This window comes from Balaenoptera borealis (assembly GCF_965194805.1).
Source record: "Balaenoptera borealis genome assembly, chromosome: 7".
Taxonomy (NCBI): domain Eukaryota; kingdom Metazoa; phylum Chordata; class Mammalia; order Artiodactyla; family Balaenopteridae; genus Balaenoptera; species Balaenoptera borealis.
In genome coordinates, this window is record NC_138864.1 from 102,668,944 (window position 1) to 102,693,705 (window position 24,762).

Consider the following 24,762-nt stretch of genomic DNA (forward strand, 5'->3'; position numbering starts at 1 on the left):
CTCAATGCGTATATCTGAATAGATGGAGATGATTAGCTGCTCAGCAACAATGAAGAGACAAATGACAGTATCTTCTCTCCACCCCTCCCAGGGTGGCCGAAGGGTGATGCGGGACCAAAAACGATCATGGTTGAGAGACCAAGTTTAGAGGCGAGATTGGTCCCAGGGTCTGTGACAGGGCAGGACCTACGCGTGGAGGCTAAGGGGCTCCAAGGAGCGCATCACTAGGGAGCAGCCAATGGTAGGCACTCCCTCTGTGCGCATTGCAGGGCCAGAGCTCTAAGAATATCTGCATCCACTCTTGCTGGCCCTCCTCTCTCAAAGCCTCACTCCACCCCTTCTCCCATGTGATCTGGGGCCATGGTCAGGATGTAGTCATGAGCGGCTGTGCAAGCTACAGTCGGGAGAGTGTTCGGGTAAGCCGAGGACTGACAACTGGCAAGTGGAAGTCCTGTTCTCTACGTCCTGAGGTCAAATTAGTATAATCCTTAAACCCCTAAATCTTGAATTCATTAGACAAATTTGCACTCTGAAGCAGAAGTCTTTACTCTGATATACTATCTATTTGTACATTGGCTATTTTGCACTAATTTTCAGACGACTAATCACTTGTTCCATATTGAAACTTTGTGTAATTTGCCATCTAGTCTTTATGACAAGTTCAGCAGGTTCTTAGCAGCACGACTTTTGTGGGGTTATAGATTTAGAAGTTTTAAAAAGTAAGCATGTATCTGAAGTCTAGCCATCTCCTCTGATTGAAATACTGTTGTCACAGCTGGTACTGTTTAGTACCCACAGCTAAATTCTCTGTCTTCCTGAATGAAATCTCAGCTGATCCATCTGAGTAATCATCATTACATAAACACAAAAACAAATGATCTAAAGTCAGTCTCAAGTCACGATTTGAAATTTGCCCTCAACTGTTGCCTCATAGTTGCAGACTATGCAGGAGACCAGCAGAAAGCTGAAAATATCACAGTCAGAAGGAGCAAGACCGTACTCACCAACGTGCTGATTTATTTTTCTCTAAATGCTGCCAGGAAGTTTTGGTGATTCTTCTCTGCGACACTCATAAGAAGGTTAACAAGAATCTTGATCTGTCAGCACTTGTTGGGATGGTAACTAGGCTTTTACCCCAGAAGCTGTCATTAATAAATTTGTTTTTAAAGAAATGCAAATTATTTTTAACAGAAGCAAAAAAAAAAAAAAAAAAGGCAAAACAAATCCAGCTTCTTCTCCACACGTGATATTCACAAGTTAAAAGTCACCATTGGGGTGATAAAAAATATGAAATCAATGAAAAATGCTTAAGGAAAGAGACACACTGACAGAGATTACTTGAAATTCAGAGAGAAGATTCTGAGGTAATTCCAAATAAATTCTTGTGTAATCATTTATTGAGCATTTGGGATTACTCAAACATGCCAGTTACCTAATCTAATATTTAAATGGAAAAAATATTTTAATGGTGATGGAAGGAGGAATGGGGATTGGGGATGAGCAAACAAAAAAATTGTGAAAGATTCTATTTACTGAACACTCCAGAAATCTGAGGCTGTACCAATCTCAAAACTTGCCTTGGCTTGCTTTAGTGGCTGTTGGTTTGGCTGCATGATTTTAACATATTTTCCTTCCTGCTTTTTTTTTTTGGAAAACAGAGAATGACAGCATTTCCCTTTGGGTCTTTACATGTGCAAAAGCAGAACAATCCCAAGCCTTCTACATTTGATGTAAAGATATTGGAGTAATATTCTGATTTTTTATCCAGATCATTGCTGGTGTCTTGACGCACCTGAGAGGCCGGGAATTATAGTGGTCGAGGGTACATCCTTTGTATTAAGACAGACCTAAGTCTGATGCTCAGCTCTGCCATTTACTATTTAACTTGGTGTAAATTGTTTGTTTCATTTGCCTTGGCTGAAAAATTGGGATAATAACTTCCTCATGTAAAACATTTCATGTAATACCCAACATTTAATAAGTGGTCCAATAAATAGTGGTTAGTATTATGATGGGTCCTTTTAAACATGACTTTTCTCAAAGGAAAAACATCTCAGTTATGAAGGGTCTGGGAGTGGAATAAGCACAGCCAAGGGGCTTCTGGAAGCCCCTTTAAATGGCATCATCATTATCATCAAAAAGTGGCTTGGTCTGAACTGGCTGATTGCCCACATTACAGTACCCCCTGCAGAAAGGAGACAGGGCCAGGAGATGCCTCCCTGTGGAAGTTAGAGAGCAGTCTACACTGGGAATTGCACGCTAAGTGGGCAGGTGTTGACTGTGCCCTCTGGGGACAGTGTTTATCAGAAAAACACTTGTATGGGCAGGTAATGTACTCCCTGTACAAAGCAGAACCAATATCTGGAGGTGTTCTTTTTTTTTTTCCTTTTTGGCTGCGCCACGCGACATGCAGGACCCTAGTCCCGCGCCCCCTGCAGTGGAAGCACAGAGTCTTAACCACTGGACTGCCAGGGAAGTCCCTATTTGAAGGTGTTCTTGACATTACTTATACAAGAAATCCATTGAATTTTCACTGTGCTCCCCAAATCCCAATATCAACTCACAAGTCTCAAGAACCCACACATGCAAAACCAAATCCTCTTCTGTGCATTTTATACCCCCTAGCTCTCTTGGTTACCAATTACTGTTAACTTCTGTCCTGGGGGAGAGATGTAGGAGGGGATGACAGGAACCAAAAAACAACAACCAAAAACATTGTACCGGATAATTTCTAGGAGAGGTAAGCAGAATGGAGGTTATTGCTTTAATAGTCAGAGATCAAGAGTAAAGCTGGAGGATGATTTAAGGGGACAATGCTTTCAAGAGAAGCAGTAACTGAAGACTGGGAAGCAGCCCCCATAATTTTCTGAAACCTGTTGTTTCTTCCAGTTCCCTATTCAACATTGTGTAGTAGTTTCTATCTCTGGGGGAGATGCTGTGAAAAAAACGCCACTGGGAATTCAGGTATGGAAACCAAACCACTTGGGGAAAAGTTTTCTGTATTTTGAACTTTACATGGCATTATTTTTGTTCCTCCAGAAGACTTGTCAGAACAGATCTCTTGAGTCAATTAATACCGTCGTCAAGGTGCACATTTATTCAGGCCAGTTATTCCAGAAGAAATAGATGACAGTCTAAATGTTGCCTGGGCCTGCATTTCACTGAATAGTGTGTAGGGTATCGAGATTTGTGCATGTCCAAAATTCCACGTCTAATGGTTGGTTGTTTTTCCCAATTATAAGAGAACAAACAGCCATGGAGAGACGCTGACATAGCCTTGACAAAGCTTGAGATGTATTTCCTACATTACATCAGTGATTCAAACTCTTGCCATATTTAGAGATAAATCTTATGGCAATCAGATGTTAATACTCCTACGTAAAACAGCCTGGAGTCACCAAATCTTTAAACTAGCCTAAGTTTTCACCACTAAGCTCATTGCCAATCTTGTGGGTAACGCTTACCAATAGAAATCTTTTCCCTATCTTTTTCTGTTTTCCCCACATTTTCTCATTAGATGCTGAGTGCAGTCGTGTGAACTTCCTAAGAATTATGACGTATGGCTAAAATGCTATTTCTCAATCTAAATGGAGTCAGTGAGAAACAGTTCACTAATTCCTCCTACTTATACCTGGGCAAGTTAGTAATTTCCACAGGCCAGGATGGTTCCATAAATACATTTTCTATACATCAAAATACATAAATGTTCCTGTTCATACACACTAACACAAAGAAAATTTCTTAAATAACGTTAAGTGGCTCCCCCAGTGACCTGCTAGAGGAACCCACACAAGTGTATCTCCAACATCTAGTGTCAAGTTTTTTCCAGCCCTCCTTTCTTCTTCACCGTGTGCCTTTTTGCCATTCTTTCATAATCAGTCATGAGCACACCTTCTATTCCTGATTGTGTGAAGGTAATTGAGTAAACTACAAAAACCTGCTAGGGCGCTGGCAGGCGGGGTTGAGAGGGGAGCCTGATTTCTCAATGTGTCTTAGAATTATGTGGTCACATGAATTTCCTGTTACCCTGATGTAGATATATTAATACATGGAATGAGAGACTTGTTTTATTCTGAAGCCTACTTCCAACTTACAGTAACAATAATCATTTAAAATAGTTTGGTTTAGGATAGGGCATTAGGATAACACTTGAGTTCAAGTGCATTCACCTAGTAGCTCTGAAAATACGATGTCTGGGAATTTGTGACAACTTGGGAACATGATCTAGGAGAACATTTCCTTATGTTTCTGTTCCTTCTTGCTTGATTCACCGGTTCCTATTAATATTTAAGAAACTTGTGTATTTGAAGGCTTTGGGGGCAAGATTCTCCAAAAATGTTAACAGTTTTTACAACGCCCATCCCCATCCTCAGTTTTGTGGAAAATTTTATCAACATAAAGACACAGCAATGGTTTTCATGTGTTGAAAGATACTCCAAAGTTTTATTATAATGTCGGACAGTTCATATGTGGGGTCACTACTGCAATTATAATTTACCATATATCATGAACTGAGACCAAGGTATGAAAACAGTGCTACATCTAAGTGTTAACCAGCCATGCAGTGGAAAGAATACAACCACATTTTTTTCCTACAAGTATCCTATCTTTTCCAACAACCACCAAATCCCACGTGAGGAGTAAGCTTTACAGAATTACAACTGAACTCAAATGCATAATGTTTCTCCCTATCCATCTTCTCCCACGCAGGCTATTGGAATAGCCAACGTAATGATGATTGGTTTAATATTTAGCTAGCTGGGAAATGAAGAAACATATATGAAAAATATACAGCGGTCCCTCAGTATACACAGAGGATGAACCCCATGGATACCAAAACCCGAGGCTGCTCGAGTCCCTTATATAAAGTGGCAGTCCAGTGGTTAAGACTCTGCGGTCTCTCTGCCGAGGGCCTGGGTTCGATTGCTGGTTGGGAAACTAAAATCCCGCAAGCTGCACGGTGAGGCAAAAAATTTAAAATAAAAATAAATAAATAAATAAAATAATAAAATAAAAGTAAAAAGTAAAGTACAATAAAATAAAATAAAATGGAGTAGTACAGGGAATAGAGTTGGCCCTTTGTCTTTAGAGGATGCGACACCTGCGGGAACAGAGAGCTGACTGTAGTGTCCCCATCAAACCAGTTTCTCTGTTGTTCTGCGTTCTGGAAAACAAAGTGATGAAAATGGAAAGTAAAAAGAAGGATGCTGAAAGGGCTCAGGTTGTGTGTAGAATTTCTCTTTGTTCGTGGTCTAACTGGCATAAACCTTATGAGGTTGTCCCAGACATGTTGGCTGTAAAACCGTGGGGCACTGGTACAGATCTAAAGCATTCATCGGGCTCAGAATCTACTTGAACTTTCTAAACATCTTGAGGCATCAGGTCCTTATAAACATGTTCCATAGGGGCCAGAGGCATTCATGCATGAACAAAGCAAGACCACTTACAGAAGAGAATCCATTTACAGGTGGCTTGGAAAATGGTTGCAATTCTAGGACTATGCTTATTAAGTTAGACTCTAATAATTATTTTTTTTTAAGTTGATTTTATTTTTTTAAAGGTTTTTCTGATATGGACCATTTTTAAAGTCCTTATTGAATTTGTTACAATACTGCTTCTGGTTTTATGTTTTGGTTTCTTTGGCCATGAGGCATGTGGGATCTTAGCTCCCCGACCAGGGATAGAACCTGCACCCCACTGCCTTGGAAGGCGAAGTCTTAACCACTGGACCGCCAGGGAAGCCTCAACTCTCATAATCACTTAACTATTAATGTTAACTACATCACAACCTGCAGCAAATATCCATAGCAAAGTTCATAGAAGTCTTAAAAAAAAGAAAAACAATTTTAAAAATTTCCATTTGAATGGGCTAGTATGGATTGAGCTTTAGCTGAATATGCAACTAAGATGTTGGCCTTTCTACATTTACATCCTTGCTCAATAAACAAGCAAAACCCAAATATGCTAAATATTTCATCAGCTTCTCCCTAACTAGTTATCACCCTTCAAAATGGAGATTTGAATATACTTCTTAATTTTACTTGCTGAGTGTTTTCCCAATCCCAATCTTAAAACAAAAATCTGGTTGCAGACACAAATTCTCCTTTCTATTCTCTGCCTCCTTAGAGTCCCACTCTAGTTAAAAAAAAAAAAAAGAAAGAAAGAAAAGAAAAAGGAAAGATTGTTTCTTTTTAGGCCCAGAAACTGATTTAAGAACCAGAATTGTCTTACAGACAACTACAGAATTGAGATATTATGAACAGCTTTGATGATTTGTTTCCCTACAGTTAACTGGACATAATGCCTTTTCCTTTCACTTAATTTCTTTCAACACCACAAATACTAAATATGTTTTATTTTCCTGCCTCTTTTACAATAAGGGTGAAGTACATGCAACCAAATTAGAATCTCCCCTGTCTCACTAATAAGAAAACCAGGAAACTGGATTTAAAGTGTTCAGTTTGTCCTTGTACTCCTTGGAAGAACTCCTGGTCTTTAAATTGACAGTACAACTGTTGGTTGGAAATTATACAGAAAGATTAATACATTCTCAAAGTAATTTTCTGTGAGGCCGTTGACTGTAAGGGTTTACAAAATACCTATGTTTATATAAAGGCAATGTTCATTTACATCTATAAGAAACGAATGAAAATAATTTGGATGTAGAATAAAAAGCTCAATTTCATTTCTACCCAGTACTAAATGACAGGAGTGTCCTGTGATGACTGAATGCCTGGACAATGTAGGGTGACCGCCATCACTGAGCCAGAATACTATCACATGCTTTAGAGTCAGAGGCTGGCTCCTCAAAGTAAGCCGGCTTTCCCAGGCACATGACAACAGGATGCTGGAGGCTTCTATCAACACCCAGCTGACATGTGAGAAAGGGTGAAATTTGTAGCCATAGATCTTTCAGAAACAAAGTAAATCTGCAATTTATCCACAACTTAAGAAAAATAGAGAAAACAAGGATAGAACAGTATTATGGTAATAAATGGAAAAGAGCAACTGACCTAGTAGTCAGATCTGGCTTCTAGTATCTGGCTTTCTAATGGGCTTCAGGCAAGCCCCTCAACTACCCTGGATACCCTCTCACCCAGGAAAAGAGAACAGGCTCGATATAACTGGATTGTCTCCAACTGTCTTTCAATTGTGAACTTAAGTATTTTAGATTTCAGGAGGGAGGGAAGCTGACTGAACTGTTATATTTTACAATACCCATCACATATTTAATTTTAATAAACAGTTGTTTATATAAGGTGATATTGATGCTTAAAAATTCTTAGACTTTAGGCCTTGATGAAAATCCTCACACATCTAGCAATAACTAAGATAAAACTGAATTTAGGTCGGGACACGCCAACCAATTCAAGGCAGAAAATGCCAACATGACACTTGGAACTTCAAGCTCTGTAACGCAATTTGATAGTGCTAAAACTGTACTTCTTCTTAAATAAAAAATTTTTTTAAATCCTTAAATTTTTTTGGTTGTTAAAAAATTAAGGGGCTACTTCGAATTTACTAGAAATTCCCCAATACACAAACATCTAAGCCAGAAACCACCTATAAGCTACTGTTATATTTTACTCAAAATAATTGTGTTATTCATATCCTGACTTGTCAATCGTGATGGTGGTACACATGACCAGTTTAGATTTACACTGGACTTGTGTAAAAAGTAATACTCTATGTGTATCAATAGTTAGTATGGCCATTGGTGTATATTAAAAAGTTTTTTTAAGCTATGGTTGATTTATCTAGATTCTGTTATAAAGCCAAAATTTGCAATGGGTTCCCTCACGGCAAGGGAGGATACCATGTATCACATATAGAAGTAAAGGCAGTCTTAGTAGTAACTGCAAAATAAGTTCCCCATCATATTCATAACAGCCAAGTTATTACACCTTTTTCCAGTGGCTTCACTAAAAGTTAAAAGAAAACAATCTATGAATAAAAGAAGAAGCGATTACAAAGAGTATGCTGTGTTTTGGAGGTATGATGTGACAATGTCAATAAGATAGGTGTGCAAAATAAAATGTCTCAACTTTTCCATAAATAATTTTCTATTGTACTATAAATAGGCCTTATCTCTACAGTTGTCCTTTAAGAACTCCATTTCTAAAGCAGAGTAAGTTGTTTCAGGAATTTCTTCACTGATTAGATTAATATAACGCGACAAAAGCAATTCTGAGGCACTTCCCTCTTTAAAAAAATTTTTAAGAAACAAAATTTTTAATAGGACATATCATTATGGAAATGTTTAAATTTGACTAACGCTCTTTGAAAGCATTTTGTAGCATCCTACACGCTGGATTCCGTAACTCAGTTTAATCTTCAGACACCCACTTGTGCCAGGGCCAGTAGAACAGAAAATTCTATTTATCAAAAACTGAATTTCCTATTTAAAAGGAAGCACCATCTTTGATACCATTTATTAAAAGCTATTTAAGTCCCACATGAACTTTATATTTGGCTTCTACTGCAACTACCAGTAAACTCCACTATCACTCTGATTTAGGAAACTGCAACGTTTTCGGTGTGCGAGAGTTCTGGTTTGACCTTGCAATGTGAATGCTCTGTGTACCACAGCAGTGGCTCCCAGGGGAACAGCTGAGCAGCCCTCACGTTTCCCAGAACAGGGTGTAACATTCTTTTGCTTACCGTGTTTATTTAACGGCACACTCCAACTCTCAGGGCATGCAGTCGGCTAAAAATTTCAACCCTTATCGTTCACTGCTATGAACCCGTTACTATACTCTACAGTTTAAGATTTTTTTACCCATTTTAATCTCTTGACAATACACAAATAAGAAACACACTATTTTATGCTATTTGGGTCAAATTAATTTTATTATGCTCCATGATGAATTGCCACCAGTGCAACATCCTATTCACTATACATTTCAAAAAAATATTTCACATACTAAACAAAATTTCGGTTGATAAATGGAAGTGAATGATTGAGAGTCTTTATGAATCTCATACATACAGCATGTGGCTAAGCTGAAACTGTCTATCACGTAGCATTCAGATATAAAAAGCCTCATGCTAGTCTGTTAAAGGCGAAGGCTGTCAGACAACCATTTAGCTGGAGCACACGTGGGAGGCTCTCAGGCGGTGCACGGGTGTAGTGCTGTCCACGACGCAAGGCGGTGGGGGACTGAAACATGCAACCTTTACGTCTAAAGAGGATTTAGTCTTCGCGGCTGGACGGAGCTCCAAAGCTGCGGTGTTTCAACCAATAACGACTCAGACTTTGTGCAACAACAACAAACAACAACAACAACAAAGTCTTTTACTTTTCCTTTAAGAAGAAAGAATAAACTTGATTATCACTGGCAAATTTTATACCCACCTGACGTGTTTCAAATTGTGTTTCCAATTCAAAGAATCGATATCCTCTGCTCAGAGCAGCTCCTGATACATCTTTATCATAACAAAGTCAGCGGGGAAACCCTGAATTCCTTGCCCCAAAGTTAACAGAGATCTTAAATTGGCATTACTTTAAAGATATTTCTAAGATATTTTAAAAATTCTGTATAATGTCTAAAACAAAAGAAAGGAACACGTTTATTATTTTTTTAAAATAATTACAACGTTCTATTTACCATTTGCACAAATTTCTAATTTTACTGGTTAGTAGTTGTCCAGCCTCATCCACACCAGACCCACAGAGCTCAAGCCACAATAAAAATGAGAGTAAGCAGAAAAAGGTTTCCAGCAGCAGAGGGCACTGTTTTTGCAAGTAACAAAAAAGTCTAGAATCTTTCCCACGTTCTTAAATTATTCCTGCAAGGTAGGTAACATTCTTTGAATAACTTAACTGTTTTACTGCACCACTGACTGCTTTCAGCAACAAAACCTTTTAAATTATTTCTCATGATAACTAGATGCATGATCACTAGAGATTATGTGATAACGGGTTAAAATTCAAGCCACATCTTGCAGGTCCAGCCTGTCAAGATCATGCCAACACTAGATTTTGGTTGGTACAATTATAGACAGCTTAATTTTTAGTTGGATGTTGTGACTATAGTAATGAAATACATTTGGAACTACATTCTGCGTATGACTCAATGTGAGAAAAATAGGTGTCTGTATGTAAATCAGATAATTTTTCTACCTAAAATTTAAAGTAGGTAGGTATGATAATTAATGCTATAAATATGAAACAACCACCTTTAGGCAGACTAATGTATTGTAGAGAGGCATTGTATCATTTAGCATACATAACAAATGTGCAGGTTGTAAAGTTTTATTTGTTTTTTTTTTTTTTTAATCTGTCATTCAGTTTTGTATTTCAAGAAATTTGACATTGGGACCACCAATCTTTTAAGAGAAATGTAACCCTTCACCTGACATTTGACAAAAATCTTGAGAAATTATCAAACTTTAAAAAAAACAGCATAATAGTTTCATCATTACAGTGTATACCTTTGCCAAATAGGTAAGATTTTTATATCTGGTATTTCTGAATACCTCAATCCATACAGACTGCAAAATAAAAATACTTAATTCCACACCACTTTTATGATGTTCTGATCTTTACAGTATATTTAACCAAATATTGAGGTAACCACAATGTATAGCCTCCTTCAGTTCATGTAGAACGAAATTATCTCTAAGATCCCCAGACCTCAACAACTTTTGTTTCAGAATAGTACCAAAAATATTTTTAAAATTTTTGCCTAAAAGAGCCTGCCACATTTGCTATAGCACAAAAATAACCTCAGTCAAGCATAGGTATGCAAGGGCTCCTTATGGTTCCAGCCTCCAAATACCACATCTGTACAGTAACAGGCAATACTGCTGTAAGAGGTGTGTTACTCATTTTCCCAACTAGCATCTCTGTAGTGATTTTACATAGCGCATATTGCTAAAATTTGAGAAATTGCATCAGTGTAGTGATGTCTAGAGAACTGTGCAATGTATCAGCTTCAACATTCATGTGGCATGTGTTCAAAATGAAGGGGCTAAATAAACTAAAGTTTGCATCACTTAAAAAAGAATGTAGTGCTATACTAGATTTTAATAAGAAAATTTAGGTACAGAAAAAGTAGGGTATGAAAATAGTGTTTTCCTTCTGGCATTATAACTAAATTACATTAAGGTTTTTGTCAGTCTCACATATAATATTTAAACTCCCTTGTTGATGGAATGGGAAATATTCACGAATTAAGTGAGCATCCTGGTGTAAACGTGCACACAGTAACAGGGAGTAGCTTTGCAGAGGATTATGACAAACCCTTACAGATTAAATGAGGTATTGCACAGATTAATAAAAAAAGCAAAAAAGGCAACAAAAATATACAGCAAATTGGTAGAACATTTACATGATAATTTTACAGAATCCATAGACAGAAAGCAGTGTTTAGTATTTCACCTTAAAAATATATATATAATATATAGATCAGTCTTCCCATTCATCATCATCCTCAAAATCTTCTTCATCATCTTCATCCTCATCTTCATCTAGAAGAGAATCATTAATACAAACAATTTAAACATATGTATAAATAAAATGACGTTTCATAATTCTTAGGGGACTTCTCTAATTATTCAGCTTCTAAAACACAAACCTGGAGGAATCTAGTTACTAAGATGGTTTAAAATGAATCAATAAAATACATCTAAAGAGTATTTGATAGTGAGCTGAAGATTAGAAAGTGACTAAGACGACTTGGGTTCTAGTCCCTAAGTATCTACGTAACCAGTTTCAACCTGTGTTTCTTTACGTGTAAAATCACATTTGAGTTGATCTCTCTGAATTTTAGGGTCACATATTGCAAATCCAACAAAGGCCCCTTCAATGACTGTCTTTAAAGAAAAGTTGTAAAATATATAACCAGCACATTGTTTGTCTACCAATTTCAATTATAATTCCAGTGACAGGCGGGAACCGCATCAGTACTAAGCCATAAAGGAAACGGAGTAGGCAGTCCCAATACCTAACCTCCTTTTCTAGCCCCTATTCTCCCTTGAACCCACTGACACTGCTCTTTCCGGGTCACCAAGGACCTACAGGTGCTAAAGCTAAAGCTCAATTCTCTGTTCTCATTCTCCTGACCCGTCATACCCACCTGACCCAGATGATCACTCCATCCTCCTTCAAACATTTCTTCACCTGACTTCTAAGATACCACACTCTCCAGTGCTCCGAACTCATTAGACTTTCTCTTCTCCATTTATACCCACTTTGATGATCTCATCCAGTTCCATAACTTTAAATACCATGTATATCTTAATGACATGCAAATTTATATTAACCGTTCACATCTCTCCTCTGAATTCCAGACTCATAACCAAATGTCTACTCAATATCTACTTTTAATTTTTTAATAAGTATCTCAAATTTAATATGTACAGAACCAAATTCCTAATCTTTCCTTTCAAACTTGCCACTCCTAAATCTTTCCCACTCTGTTAATGAAAATTTCACTCTTTCAGCTGCTCAGTTCAAAAACCTCAGAGTTATCCATCACTCCTTTTTTTCCCAAACCTCACTTCCAATCCATCAGCAAACCCAATGACTTCTACATTCAAAGTATAACTGGTGTCCAACCACTTCTCAGGTGCTACCAACCTGATTGAAACCTGCATCATCTCTAGCTTGGATCACTGCCACTCCTCTGCTAAGAACCTTCCAGTGGCTTCCCATCACATTCATGGCTTCCAAAGCCTTACTCCTGGCCCCCTGCCACCTCTCATACTACATTCCTTTATTCCTCTTTCTCTTGCTATCTTGTTCCAGCCCTACTGACCTTGGTTGGTGTTGTTCCTCAACCTCAGGAACTTTGTACTGGCTGTACACACTTTCCTGTTTTCTACATGGTTTACTCCCTGAACTCCGTCTGGTCTTTTCTCAAATGACATCTTAGGTAGGCCTCATTATCCTCTTTCAAAATGAACTTCCCTCTCACGGCCTGTTAGTCCTTATATCTCCCTTTTCTGCTTAATTTCTGTCCTTAGTACGTATCACCATTTAATATACATATTTTCTAATTTGTTTTATTTATTGTCTCTCTCTTTCTCACTAGAATGCATGCTCCATGAAGGCAGGGATTTTTGTTGTTTTTTTATTTTATTATTATTCCACAATAAATATTTGTGGACTGAATTAACCTATCCTATCTTTGTAACACGGTACGGAAATAAAAATGCCTATTTAAGAAAAACAAATCTTGCTAAAAGATCTTAGATACCCACAGCCTTAAGGAGAAAGAAAGAGAAGGAAAATAATATTTATTGAACACCTACTATGTGCTAGGCAATCTGCTCGTTAGTTGCATATTAGTTTACTTACTGTTCATATCAATCATCTGATTTATGAATTCTCTCCATGTAACAAATTGGAGAATTGAGGTCCACCACAGGGAGTAAGCAATAGATTTAATAAGAACAAAGATCTGCTTCTAGTGCATCATGCTCTCCAGTAAACCTCAACCATCACATCAGCAAAACCCATATTCTTTCTCTTTTTTAAAAGTGACATTCATTTACGTGGTGGTGTGCATATGTTTAATAACCTCAAATAAGTACTAGTTTATTCTAGGAAAAAACAAAAAAGAGGAAACAAAAAACTTTAGGATTCTTTACTAAACCCTAGAAACAGTATAAATTATCTCATTTCTCAGCCCCAACTCTTGCAAATCAGGGAAACCTAAATTTCTTATGTCACAAGAATGTCACAGGAATGAGATTCAGGACTCCAGCCTTGTTTACAAGTCGTTTGCCAGGCATTCTATTAGTATTTCTGGTTTAGGAAACAAAATCGTCATTTTGCTAAAGTTGTTCTTCCAATTTATGGTTATGACAGTGGTGTCTTGACATCCATTAAGCTTCAAATAGACTAGTCACAGTTGCAACAACTTAAAATATATCCTAGAACCTACATCAATAAGTTATTCAATAGCAGGGAAAAATCTAGCAAAGACTGTGTCACAGAATAAAAAGAGAAACAGAACTTCAAATATTCAAATTTATTAAATATACATATACACATGCAAATATACCTGAAGAATGAATGGCTTTGCTCCTTTTCTGCATCACTTCCATTAATGCACCTACAATTCCTGAAGTGGGTGCAGGTGTCGGTGGTGTAGACTCTTGGCCATCAGATACCTTGGAAAGGAAAATCAGCAAAATTTAGTAACACATCCTTAGCAAAAAATCTCTGTCTCCAGAAAATCTTTCTCTCTTAGAATCACTTTATTATTTTAAAACAAAACAAAACAAAAAAAGCAAACAATCAAGCCTAGAATAGGATTAACAAAATTAAGAAGAAAAAAAACTGCTGCCTTAAAAGAATTCTCCAAGATACATTTCCCCTCCTTAATGTATAAGCCATTAATACATTTCCAAATTTAATACAACAGTCAAACTTTTTCCTAAATAATACTTGCCCTTACAGCTGGGTTACTTCTGTTCATTCTAGTACACAAAGCCTTGGCTGATGAGAAACTTTAAAACGATTATCAAAGGACATCATTTTACAAAACTAAGGTAGTATTTAGATTCCTAGAGTTATTAGAGGAGAAGAACATTTTAGGATATCTAAGAGCAATTAAAGAGACTTACTGTCTCCTAGAAAAACTCAGCTTTACAACTTTAAATATTATACTTAATATAAAGTTATAATATAAATATGTATAATATATAATATATATACTAGAATTCAAAATGAACCTTCCTTCTCATATCATGTAACTTCTCGTTAAGGAGATCAGATGCGTAGCTTTCAAAATGTACCTCACAAGGCAACTAACTATCCCTAACTAAAGTACTTTACCTAATATAAACTACATTTGGGGGAAAAAATCAATATCAAAGGGTCTCATTAAAATCTAATTTCTATAAAAAATAATCCCTGATTCCAACACTCATTAAAAAAGGGACTACAGGAAGTTTGTAGAGATTCAGGAAAAAAAAATACAATTTAGAAGCTATTGCTGTATGTGCACTTTGACTAAAATGAGCAGTCGTTTATACAAAACAGTCATTTTGTTAATTTTGTCCCTGGACTTATATTATCCACAGAATGGTATGATATTGGTATAATTAAAAGTGAAATAGCACAGCTATACTAAATAATTACATACACACACACAGTTGACCCTTGAACAACACGAGTTTGAACTGCATGGGTCCACTTATATGCAGATTATTTTCAACAAATATATTGGAAAACTTTTTAAAGATTTGCTACATTTGAAAAAACTTACATATGAATCACACTGCCTAGAAATATGGAAAAAATTAAGAAAAAGTTAGATATGTCATGAATGCATAAAACATATATAGATACACATCTATTTTATCACTTACTACCATAAAATATACACAAATCTATTACAAAAAGATAGAATTTATTAAAGTTTATACACAGACTGTACACGGCACCATTCCCTGTTGAGAGAAACGTAAACAAACATAAAGATGCAGTTTTAAATCATAACTGCATAAGATTAACTGTAGTGCACATTGTACTACTGTAATAACTTTGTACCCACCTCCTACTGCTATTTCAGTACGCTCAAGTGTTGTGAGTATACGCTTAAAACTCCCTGTGATGTTATTAGTGTGAGCAGTTTGTCCCTCCAATAAATCGCATATCACAGTAAAAAGTGATCTCTCGCAGTTCTCATGTATCTTTCATTGTATTTAGTGCAATACTGCAAACCTTGACCAAAACCACGGGACCCATACGAAGTACCACTAGTAACACTGGAAGTGCTCCCAAGAAGCGGAGAAAAGTCATGACATTACAAGAAAAAGTTGAATTGTGTGATATATATTGTAGATTGAGGTCTGCAGCTGCAGCTGCCCACTGTTTCAAGATAAATGAATCTAGCATTAAGGACCATAATAAAAAAAAGAACAAGAAATTCATGAAACCATCGCTGCAGCTACACCATCAGGTGCAAAAACCTTGCACTTTTTGTGAAATAACTTTATATCTCATATTGAAAATGCAGCTTCCATGTGGATGCAGGATTGCTATAAGAAAGGTGTACCTATAGACTCTAATGATTTGAGAAAAAGTGAAGTCATTATATGACAACTTAAATGAAAAGGAAGGTGAAGGACCTAAAGCTGGAAAATTTAATGCCAGCAAAGGACGGTTTGGTAATTTTAGAAAGGCGGTTTGATAATTTTGGCTTTAAAAATGTGAAGATAACAGGAAAAGCAGCTTCTGCCGACCAAGAGGCAGCAGAGGAGTTTCCAGATGCCATTAAGAAAATAATAGAGGAGAAAGGATATCTGCCTGAATAGGTTTTAAATGTAGATGAAAGTGTCCTATAAGTGCCCTGGAAGAAAAATGCCACAAAGGACATTTATAAGTAAGGAAGAGAAGCAAGCACCGGGATTGAGAAGCAATAGGTTAACTCTGCTGTTCTGTGCAAATGCAGTCAGGTTTACGATCAGGACTGCCCTTATCTATAAATTTGCTAACTCTTGTTGAAGGGAAAAGATAAACACCAGCTGCCAGTCTTTTGGTTAGATGACAAAAAGGCCTGGACAAGGAGAAACCTTTTTCTAAATTGGTTTCATCAATGCTTTGTCCCTGAAGTTAGGAGCTGCCTTGCCAGTAAGGGACCACCTTATAAAGTTCTTTTGATATTGGAGAGTGCCCAGGCCACCCAGAACCCCATGACTTCAACACCACAGTGGTCTACTTGCCCCCAACACAACATGTCTAATTCAGCCTCTAGATCAGGGGGTCATAAAGACCTTTAAGGCTCATTACACATGGTACTCTATGTAAAGAACTGTCAACTACAGAAGACAACTCCAAGAGAGACAACATCATGAAAATCTGGAAGGATTACATCACTGAAGATGCCATTGTTCTTACAGAAAAAGCGGTGAAAGCCATCAAGCCCGAAACAGTAAATTCCTGCTGGAGAAACTGTATCCAGATGTTCTATATGACTTCATAGGATTTACAACAGAGCCAAGCAAGGAAATCATGAAAGAGATCATTGATATGGCAAAAAAGGTGGCGGGGCATGGTGGTAGTGGTGGTGAAGAGTTTCAAGATATGGATCTTGGAGAAATAAAAGAGCTAACAGACACCACACCAGAAAAATTAACAGAAGATGACTTGATAAAGATGAGTGTTTCCAAACCAGTGCCAGAGGATGATGAAGAAAATGTAGAAGAAGCAGTGCCAGGAAAACAAATTGACATTAGACAATCTGGCAGAAAGAAGGGTTCTCGGATTATTCAAGACTGCATTTGACTTCTTTTACAACATGGACCCTTCTATGATATGGGTACTAAAACTAAAACAAAGGAAATTATTGGGTTGGCCAAAAAGTTCCTTTGGTTTTCAAGTAAAAGTAAAAGACACATTTTTCATTTTCACCAATCACTTTAGTGAACAACGTAGTCACCCTTTTGTTCCACTATCTTCTGCCACTTTTCAGGCAACATCATAATTCCATCTTCTAAAAACTTTTTATCTTTTCGAGCAAAGAACTGTCCCAGGTGCCTTTTATAGTCTTCTAGGGAATTGAAATTTTTTTCATTAAAAAAATTCTGTAAAGACCGAAATAAATGGAAATCTGAAGGTGCAATGTCTGGTGAATATGGCGGATGAATCAGAACTTCCCAGCCAAGCTGTAACAGTTTTTGCCTGGTCATCAAAGAAACATGCGGTCTTGCATTATCCTGATGGAAGATGATGCATTTTCTGTTGACTTAATTCCAGATGCTTTTCGTCAAGTGCTGATTTCAGTTGGTCTAATTGGGAGCAGTAGTTGTTGGAATTAATTGTTTGGTTTTCCGGAAGGAGCTCATAATAGAGGACTCCCTTCCAATCCCACCATATATACAACATCACCTTCTTTGGACAGAGACTGGCCTTTGGTGTGGTTGGTGGTGGTTCATTTCGCTTGCCCCACGATCTCTTCCGTTCCACATTATTGTACAGTATCCACTTTTCATTGCCCATCACAATTTGTTTTAAAAACGGAATGTTTTCGTTATGTTTCAGTAGAGAATTGCATGTGGAAATACGGTCAAGAAGGTTTTTTTTGCTTATGTTGAACCCAAACATCAAAGCGATGAACATAAACCAAGCTGGTGCAGATGATTTTCAACGCTTGATTTGGATATTTTGAGTATGTTGGCTATCTCAAGCATGGTATAACACTGATTGTCCTCAATTAATGTCTTGATTCGATCGCTGTCAACTTCAATTGGTCTCCCTGACCGTGGAGCGTCATCCAGCGTGAAATCTCCAGCATGAAACTTCGCAAACCACTTTTGACACGTTCGATCAGTCACAGCACCTTCTCCATATGCTGCACAAATCCTTTTTTACGTTTCGGCTGCATTTTTACCTTTCTTGAAATAATAAAGCATAATATGCTGAAAATGTTGTTTTTCTTCCATTTTCAATATTAAAATGGCTACACAAAAATTCACCAATTTTTGGTAAGTTTTTTTTTTTTTTAATGCATGCTGATATGACAGCTGTCACAATACAATCTAAAAAAATTGTTTCGAATGAAGTTAAAGACAACTAAAGCGCTACTAGAGCCATCTTACGGGAAAAACCGAACAAACTCTTTGGCCAACCCAATATGATATAGTTCTATAAAATTAGTGTGCCTGCCTCTCCTGCCTCCCTTTACCCCTCCCTCCACCTCTTCCATTGAGGCCACTCCTGAGACAGCAAGAAGGACCAACACCTCCTTTTCCTCCTCCTCCTCTTCAGCCTACTCAACGTGACAACAAGGATTAAGCCCTTTACAATGATCTACTTCCACTTAATGAATAGTAATCATCATGCTGTACAGTTAATAAATTTATCTGTTGTGTATGTGTGTCTCTGTGTGAAAATCTAATAACTATGCAGCAAGAACTGTATGAAATATTTTTGTGTCATCATCATCATCACCTAAGTATTCATCATGTAGAACACTGTGTGCAAGAGTTGAAGTGGACAGCTGCTCCTTACATAGGCATAAGGTGAGGGATATTTAATTATAAAATTAATACTGTGTTAGTTTTCTTACGTTTTACAACTTTGCTTTCGAAGAATTACATTACCATACAGTATGCCCCTCTCTCTCGTAACTGGAGAAACTGCATATCTGCCTACCTTCACAGCGAGTGGTTTTTGAAAAAAAATATAACAATGTTCCCAATACAGTATTATGAATATGACTGTACTAACGTATGCCATAAAAAACTTTATAATGATTCATTCACTAGCTACTGTGAAGCAATCATACTAAATATGCTAGGCTACCATAAAGCAATCATACGGCTGTCCTCTCTGTTATCGCTGCATGAATTGTTATACCTGTAAATAATATTAAATTTCTCACATTCTTTTCATTTTTGATGTCTACTGTTAGTATTACATATAACATCTACAGTGTTTGTATTATATTAATAAGACAATATTGACCAAATTGATGTAGGTGCTAACAGATAGATCGTTCATCTTGTAAACAGATGAGGTAAACTTACAGTATCGATACATACAGTTCAGTACTGTAAACGTATTTTCTCTTCCTTATGATTTTCTTAATAACATTTCCCTTCTCTAGCTTACTTTGTTGTTAAGAATACAGTATATAATACATATACAAAATATGTGTTAAATAACTGTTTATGTTTATTGCTAAGGCTTCCAGTCAACAGTAGGCCATTAGTAATTAAGTTCTGGGGAGGCAAAAGTTATACACAGATTTGACCGCTGAGGGGGCTGGCACCCCTAACTCTCATTGCTGTCCAAGGGTCCACTTATGTATTTGAAGTTCTAAAGTATGACCCCATTAAAATCTGCTATTCACCTGGGCTGTGGTCATTTTGACAGTAATTCTCCCCACCAACAACTATTCAAAGTTCTTCAACTGCTCCTGAGAAACCTGTAGTCTGAACTAAATGGGGAGAGGGAGCAGAGGTGATTGTTCACAGGCTGATCTAAGTATCATCCTGAATACATATTAAGAAAAGATGTAGACACATTTTAAAGAAGTTTCTTAAATCTGCGCTAGGTTAACGTTTAAATGCTTTCATTCGATTAGTTGTGTTCCCTAGCCATCATTCTCTTCCTAGCTAAAGCTTCTGAGATTTAGAAGTTATCATAATTCTCTACACATTGCAAATAATTTTCAATTAAATCTCCTTTCAGCTCCATTTACTGCATAGAAAAATCTACCATCCATAACCTGCCTGAAGCCCTGCAGAGCAAATGTTCCTCCTGGAACTGAGAGACCACACATAAAGGCCCAGAGGAAGCATGTGAATGTTAGGCAGGTTAGGCTCTAGGTCAGGGGTCAGGAAACTACTGTCATGGACCAAATCTAGCCTGTCCCCTGTCTTTGTATAACTTTTTTAAAGCTAAGAATGATTTTTACACATTTTTAAATGGCTGAAAGAAAACAAAAGAAGAATATCTGTGATATGTGCAAATTATATGAAATTCAAATTTCAGTGTCCATAAATAAAGCTTTATAGAACACAATCATGCCCATTCACTTATGTGCTGTCTATGGCTGCTGCTTTTGTGGTGTAATAGCAGAGTTGAGCAGCTGTAACAGATACCATATGGCCTGCAAGCCTAAAATGTTTACTATCTGGTCCTTTAAAGAAAAAAGTTTGCCAACCTCTGCTCTAGAGATTAAACGATGACCTCAACCGATTCAGAGAATCCAAAATTATCTGTCACTATAGAAATTCTAATTAGAACTCTTTGAATTTTCTGTGGAGTCTGATTCTCTACTAATCTAAATTTCAGACACAGAAACTTTAAAATATGGTTTAGTTTTCATAAAGTTAATGGTTTGACTTTGCCAAAATGATTACAATTGGTTTCAACAGGGCTATGTTTACTTCTGTATAGTTTAATAAAGATTTTTCTTTAAATTAAAATTTATTTAAAAGTCTAGAACGACGGATTGCAGACATAGTGCAAGATTCTTTATATGAAGTTCTAGAATAGGCAAACTAAACCTATGGTGATAGAAATCAGGTCAGTGATTCTTTTTGAGAAGGGAGAGGCATGAGGGAACTTTCTGGAGTGATATTTTGATACAGAAGTATGGATCACACAGGTAAAGGCATAAACATGCATTTTAGGGTATGTAAGGGTTAAAAAAACACACACCAAGAGAAAAAGTAAAAACAAAAATTTTTTCAAAGACGTCTTATAATTGCTTTAAAATTCCATTAAGACAGGCAGTCTAACCGAAACGAACAGATTACTTACAGATTTCAGCTGAATGCCCTGCCGTATCTGGTCTAAAAGCGCATCCCTTCCAGAGCAGGACACCGGTCGACTGTTCTGTTCCACTTTTTTTAGCTGAGCGCCCTCTCTGATTTGATCTAAAAGAGCTGCTTTGCTTCCTGCAGAAGTTGGAACCTGATGGTCACCATCGGAAGGGAGGCCCGGGGGAGGTGGCGGCCCCGGTGGCGGGGGAGGTGGAGGAGGTGGGGGCGGTGCCACCGACCCCGCCACTGACAGAGGTGGAGGAGGTGGCGGCGGCCCTGAAGGTGCCGAGGAGGGAAGGGCTGGAGGAGGAGGAGGGTACATCCTGTTTGGCGGTGGTGGAGGGACTCCGACACCTGGCCTGGACGGAGGCGGCGGTGGCGGCGCAGCCGTGGGAGCTCTTGAAGGGGGCGGAGGAGGAGCCCCTCTTCCCCGGGCAGGAGGGGGAGGAGGGCCCGAGCTATGTGGAGGCGGCGGGGGAGGAGGCGGCCCTCCCCGTGACGGTGGTGGAGGTGGTGGTGCTGAAATGAAGACAGAAAAAAAGAAAAGCATGCTTTTTCCCCCGCAAACATTATACTGAAAAAGCGGCTCATTTCAACATGTATTTAAAAAAACCAACATGAGGGGAAAAAAAGAGGCCTCATCTTCGTATTTTACTTTACAAAGATATCTGAGCACAGATGATATCTTACAACTCTGTTTGGGACTACTCGGCCCTGGTCTATCTTGAAAAAATATTAGCTAAAATAGTAGAATTTAGTTTTTAGGAATCAGCACCACTTCTCAAGGTAAGGGAATAAACACATTTTTATGTAATAATAATAAAACTATAACAATGATATTAAACATTTTGGGCAATAAGCAACATTTTACATTTTAATAAAAATTAATGGATACCTTCCCTCTTTAAAGAATCAAGTATATTTAGTTGTTTTATAAAATTAATTTACATTCAGAATTAAACAGCTAATGTAGTGTAATCTATTAGAATTTATTCAAGTTAATCTGAGCTAAACTCAAATACAATACTTTTTCTTTGACAATGTAAATCTTTGTCACCTAACTTACATTTGTAATTTATAATGTCCTACATTTTTACATGTATAGAGCATATAATAATATATAATACAAGTTATGTAATAAATATATATTATAGTGATATATAATATATCATGTATATATTGTATATATTGTACTATATTAATAAAAGATGGTCAGCAATTCTAGTGATGGCATTAAGGGAGGCTGGTTGCTCAGCTGAAATGTTCAACTACTTATTCAGGAGACATTAACAAATTAACTGAGAATTTCTAAACACTGTAAAATTAAAGTTATTAACAAAATATTAACATGATCCTGGTAGTAATGACATATACATTCTTATTTTACTTAAGGGAAAATGTAAGCTAAAATAGAGAAACAAATTCAAAGTATAAAATTTATTACATTTCTAGAGACATGATTTTACCAACAGCATACGCAAACTTACATAATAATAAACTTCATTATTTCTCCATTCATTTAAAGAGTGACTAGAAAAAATAACTATTTTTATGAATAAAGAAATCCTAAAATCCATAACAGCTATTTGTATTTACTGGTACAAACTAATATATTATTGATGGATATTTCTACAATCTATATAATAAAAATACCTACCTTAATTTCAAATAATAATAGGCTCAGATGCTCAATAATGCAATGAAACCAGAGAAGAAAAAGCCCCCCTCAGTTCAAAGGAAATCAAACATTATCTTCTGATTTTATTTGGGACAATCATGGGAAATATACTCTAAAATATGCTATCAAATATAGTCATAAACATTAGATGAAATATACGGAAAGGCCAAAACTCACGAGGGTACTGTCTCCTGGCACAGAAACTTTTAAAACTGGAAATAATATATAGCTGCAAACAGGGGAGTCATCCTACTTGGATACAGGCCATCACTGAGGGAAGTTCCTATGATTTACACTCAAGGCATACTGGAGATCTGGGTGTTGCAGCTAAGGTTCACCCAATTTTCTCACCAGATCCAAGGCAAGGAGATTTAAACTTGCTAAAACCAAATTCTTTTCCGAACATAATTCGTAGTAACAGGGTAAAACCAAGAGGATATGGCATGTGTATATTATGTACACTCCCTGAATAAGATAGTAACATCAAATCCTTCAAGCAGATACAAAGATTTCATTTTAATCAGTTAAGGTTTACATTTCAAAAAACAATGTTGTCTGAACTAGCATTTTTATGATTTAGTTGTTTGTTAATCAAGAGGAAAAGGGCCCACTCTATTCTACTACAAAAGGTATTAGTCCATCATTTCCTGTGGTTTCACCAAGGACTCTGCAACCATGATCTTTTCTACATACAATGATGTATCTCTTCAATAGAGAGATTTAAAGTTCTTTTGAACTGGGAATAAGCACATTTATTGGAATAATTTGGGATTCAGCTAATACCCATTCAAAGAGACAGTAAATTATTGTTCAGGCAAAGGGAGAGCCTTAATTGATAGTGAATAAATTATCAGCTGCACCAAGTTTGGGTACAGCACAAGTTCAGCATTTCTATTATCTGAAAAGTGAGTGGAAACATCTCTATATTTTCATGAGGAAAACATCTATTACCAACTTTCTATTTTTACAATCTGTATTATGCCTACATAAAAAAAGGAAAGTATGCAAAAGATATGCCATATCCCAAGGTAAAAATATGAAAGAATTAAAACAGGAGGAGAGGAGAGACGGCACGTTAGTTAGGTTCATATGCACAAAAATGTCTGCTGAGCAGATCACACACCACTGTGAGAAAGTCTGGCGGCCTACAGATTTTCAAAACTGAGTCACACAAACACCAGAATCAGAATGACAATGATAGTTCTTAGATATTTAATAAATACATAAAGTAAAAAGCATGACACAAGAGTTACAACAAATAAAACTGTTCTTACTATCAAAGCTTAGAAAAGAAGACAGACTGAGGCTTATGGAAAAAACCTCATCTTGATGCTGCACGATAAAGAAAAGTTGATATGCTTAACTTCAGATATTATTTCAGATCAAATTAATATTAAGAGTAATTGGTAGATAACTCTAGATATTTATTTAGGGGAATTATAAGCAGAAATTGTAAAATAATATAAATATAACTAATATTTAAAAGAAATGTAGTTTTATAGAATTCAGGGAACTGCTCTCATGCACTCTCATCAAGATTAAAGCAAACCAGGCAAGTATTATTCAACACAAAGGTAAATTTATGGGAATACTAACAACTCTCTGAGTAGTCATTTATAACTGTGTGTTTGCTTATGTTTAGTCCTCCCCACTGCCCCAAATTAATATAAAAATGTAAGTATATTTTATGTAGGTTATTGAAATAATGCCAAGTGTGAAAAGCAATCACTAAAAATAAGTATATTAAGTAATAATAAAAACAGTGGTGCTGTTAAGAGGTAATCCACAGAATTTCAAAAAAATTATCTAAATTACAGATGAAATATGAGCTCTGACTCATATAGAAATAAACT

General features: G+C 36.8%; 1 protein-coding gene across 3 annotated transcripts in view; it reads right to left on the reverse strand.

Moving 5' to 3' along the window:
* Positions 1 to 8,831: 8,831 nt before the first annotated feature.
* WASL (WASP like actin nucleation promoting factor) overlaps positions 8,832 to 24,762 on the reverse strand; it is a 65,215-nt gene continuing 49,284 nt past the window's right edge. For 2 of the 3 annotated variants that reach the window (XM_082400089.1, XM_082400090.1), the window contains 3 exons: positions 21,230 to 21,750; positions 14,013 to 14,121; positions 8,832 to 11,472 (listed from right to left, as the gene is read on the reverse strand). In XM_082400089.1, coding sequence (XP_082256215.1) covers positions 11,411 to 11,472; positions 14,013 to 14,121; positions 21,230 to 21,750 — 692 coding nt within the window. In that variant the 3' untranslated portion in view covers positions 8,832 to 11,410. The remainder of the gene's footprint in view (positions 11,473 to 14,012; positions 14,122 to 21,229; positions 21,751 to 24,762) is intronic. The other variant, XM_082400088.1, reaches the window with a different exon arrangement.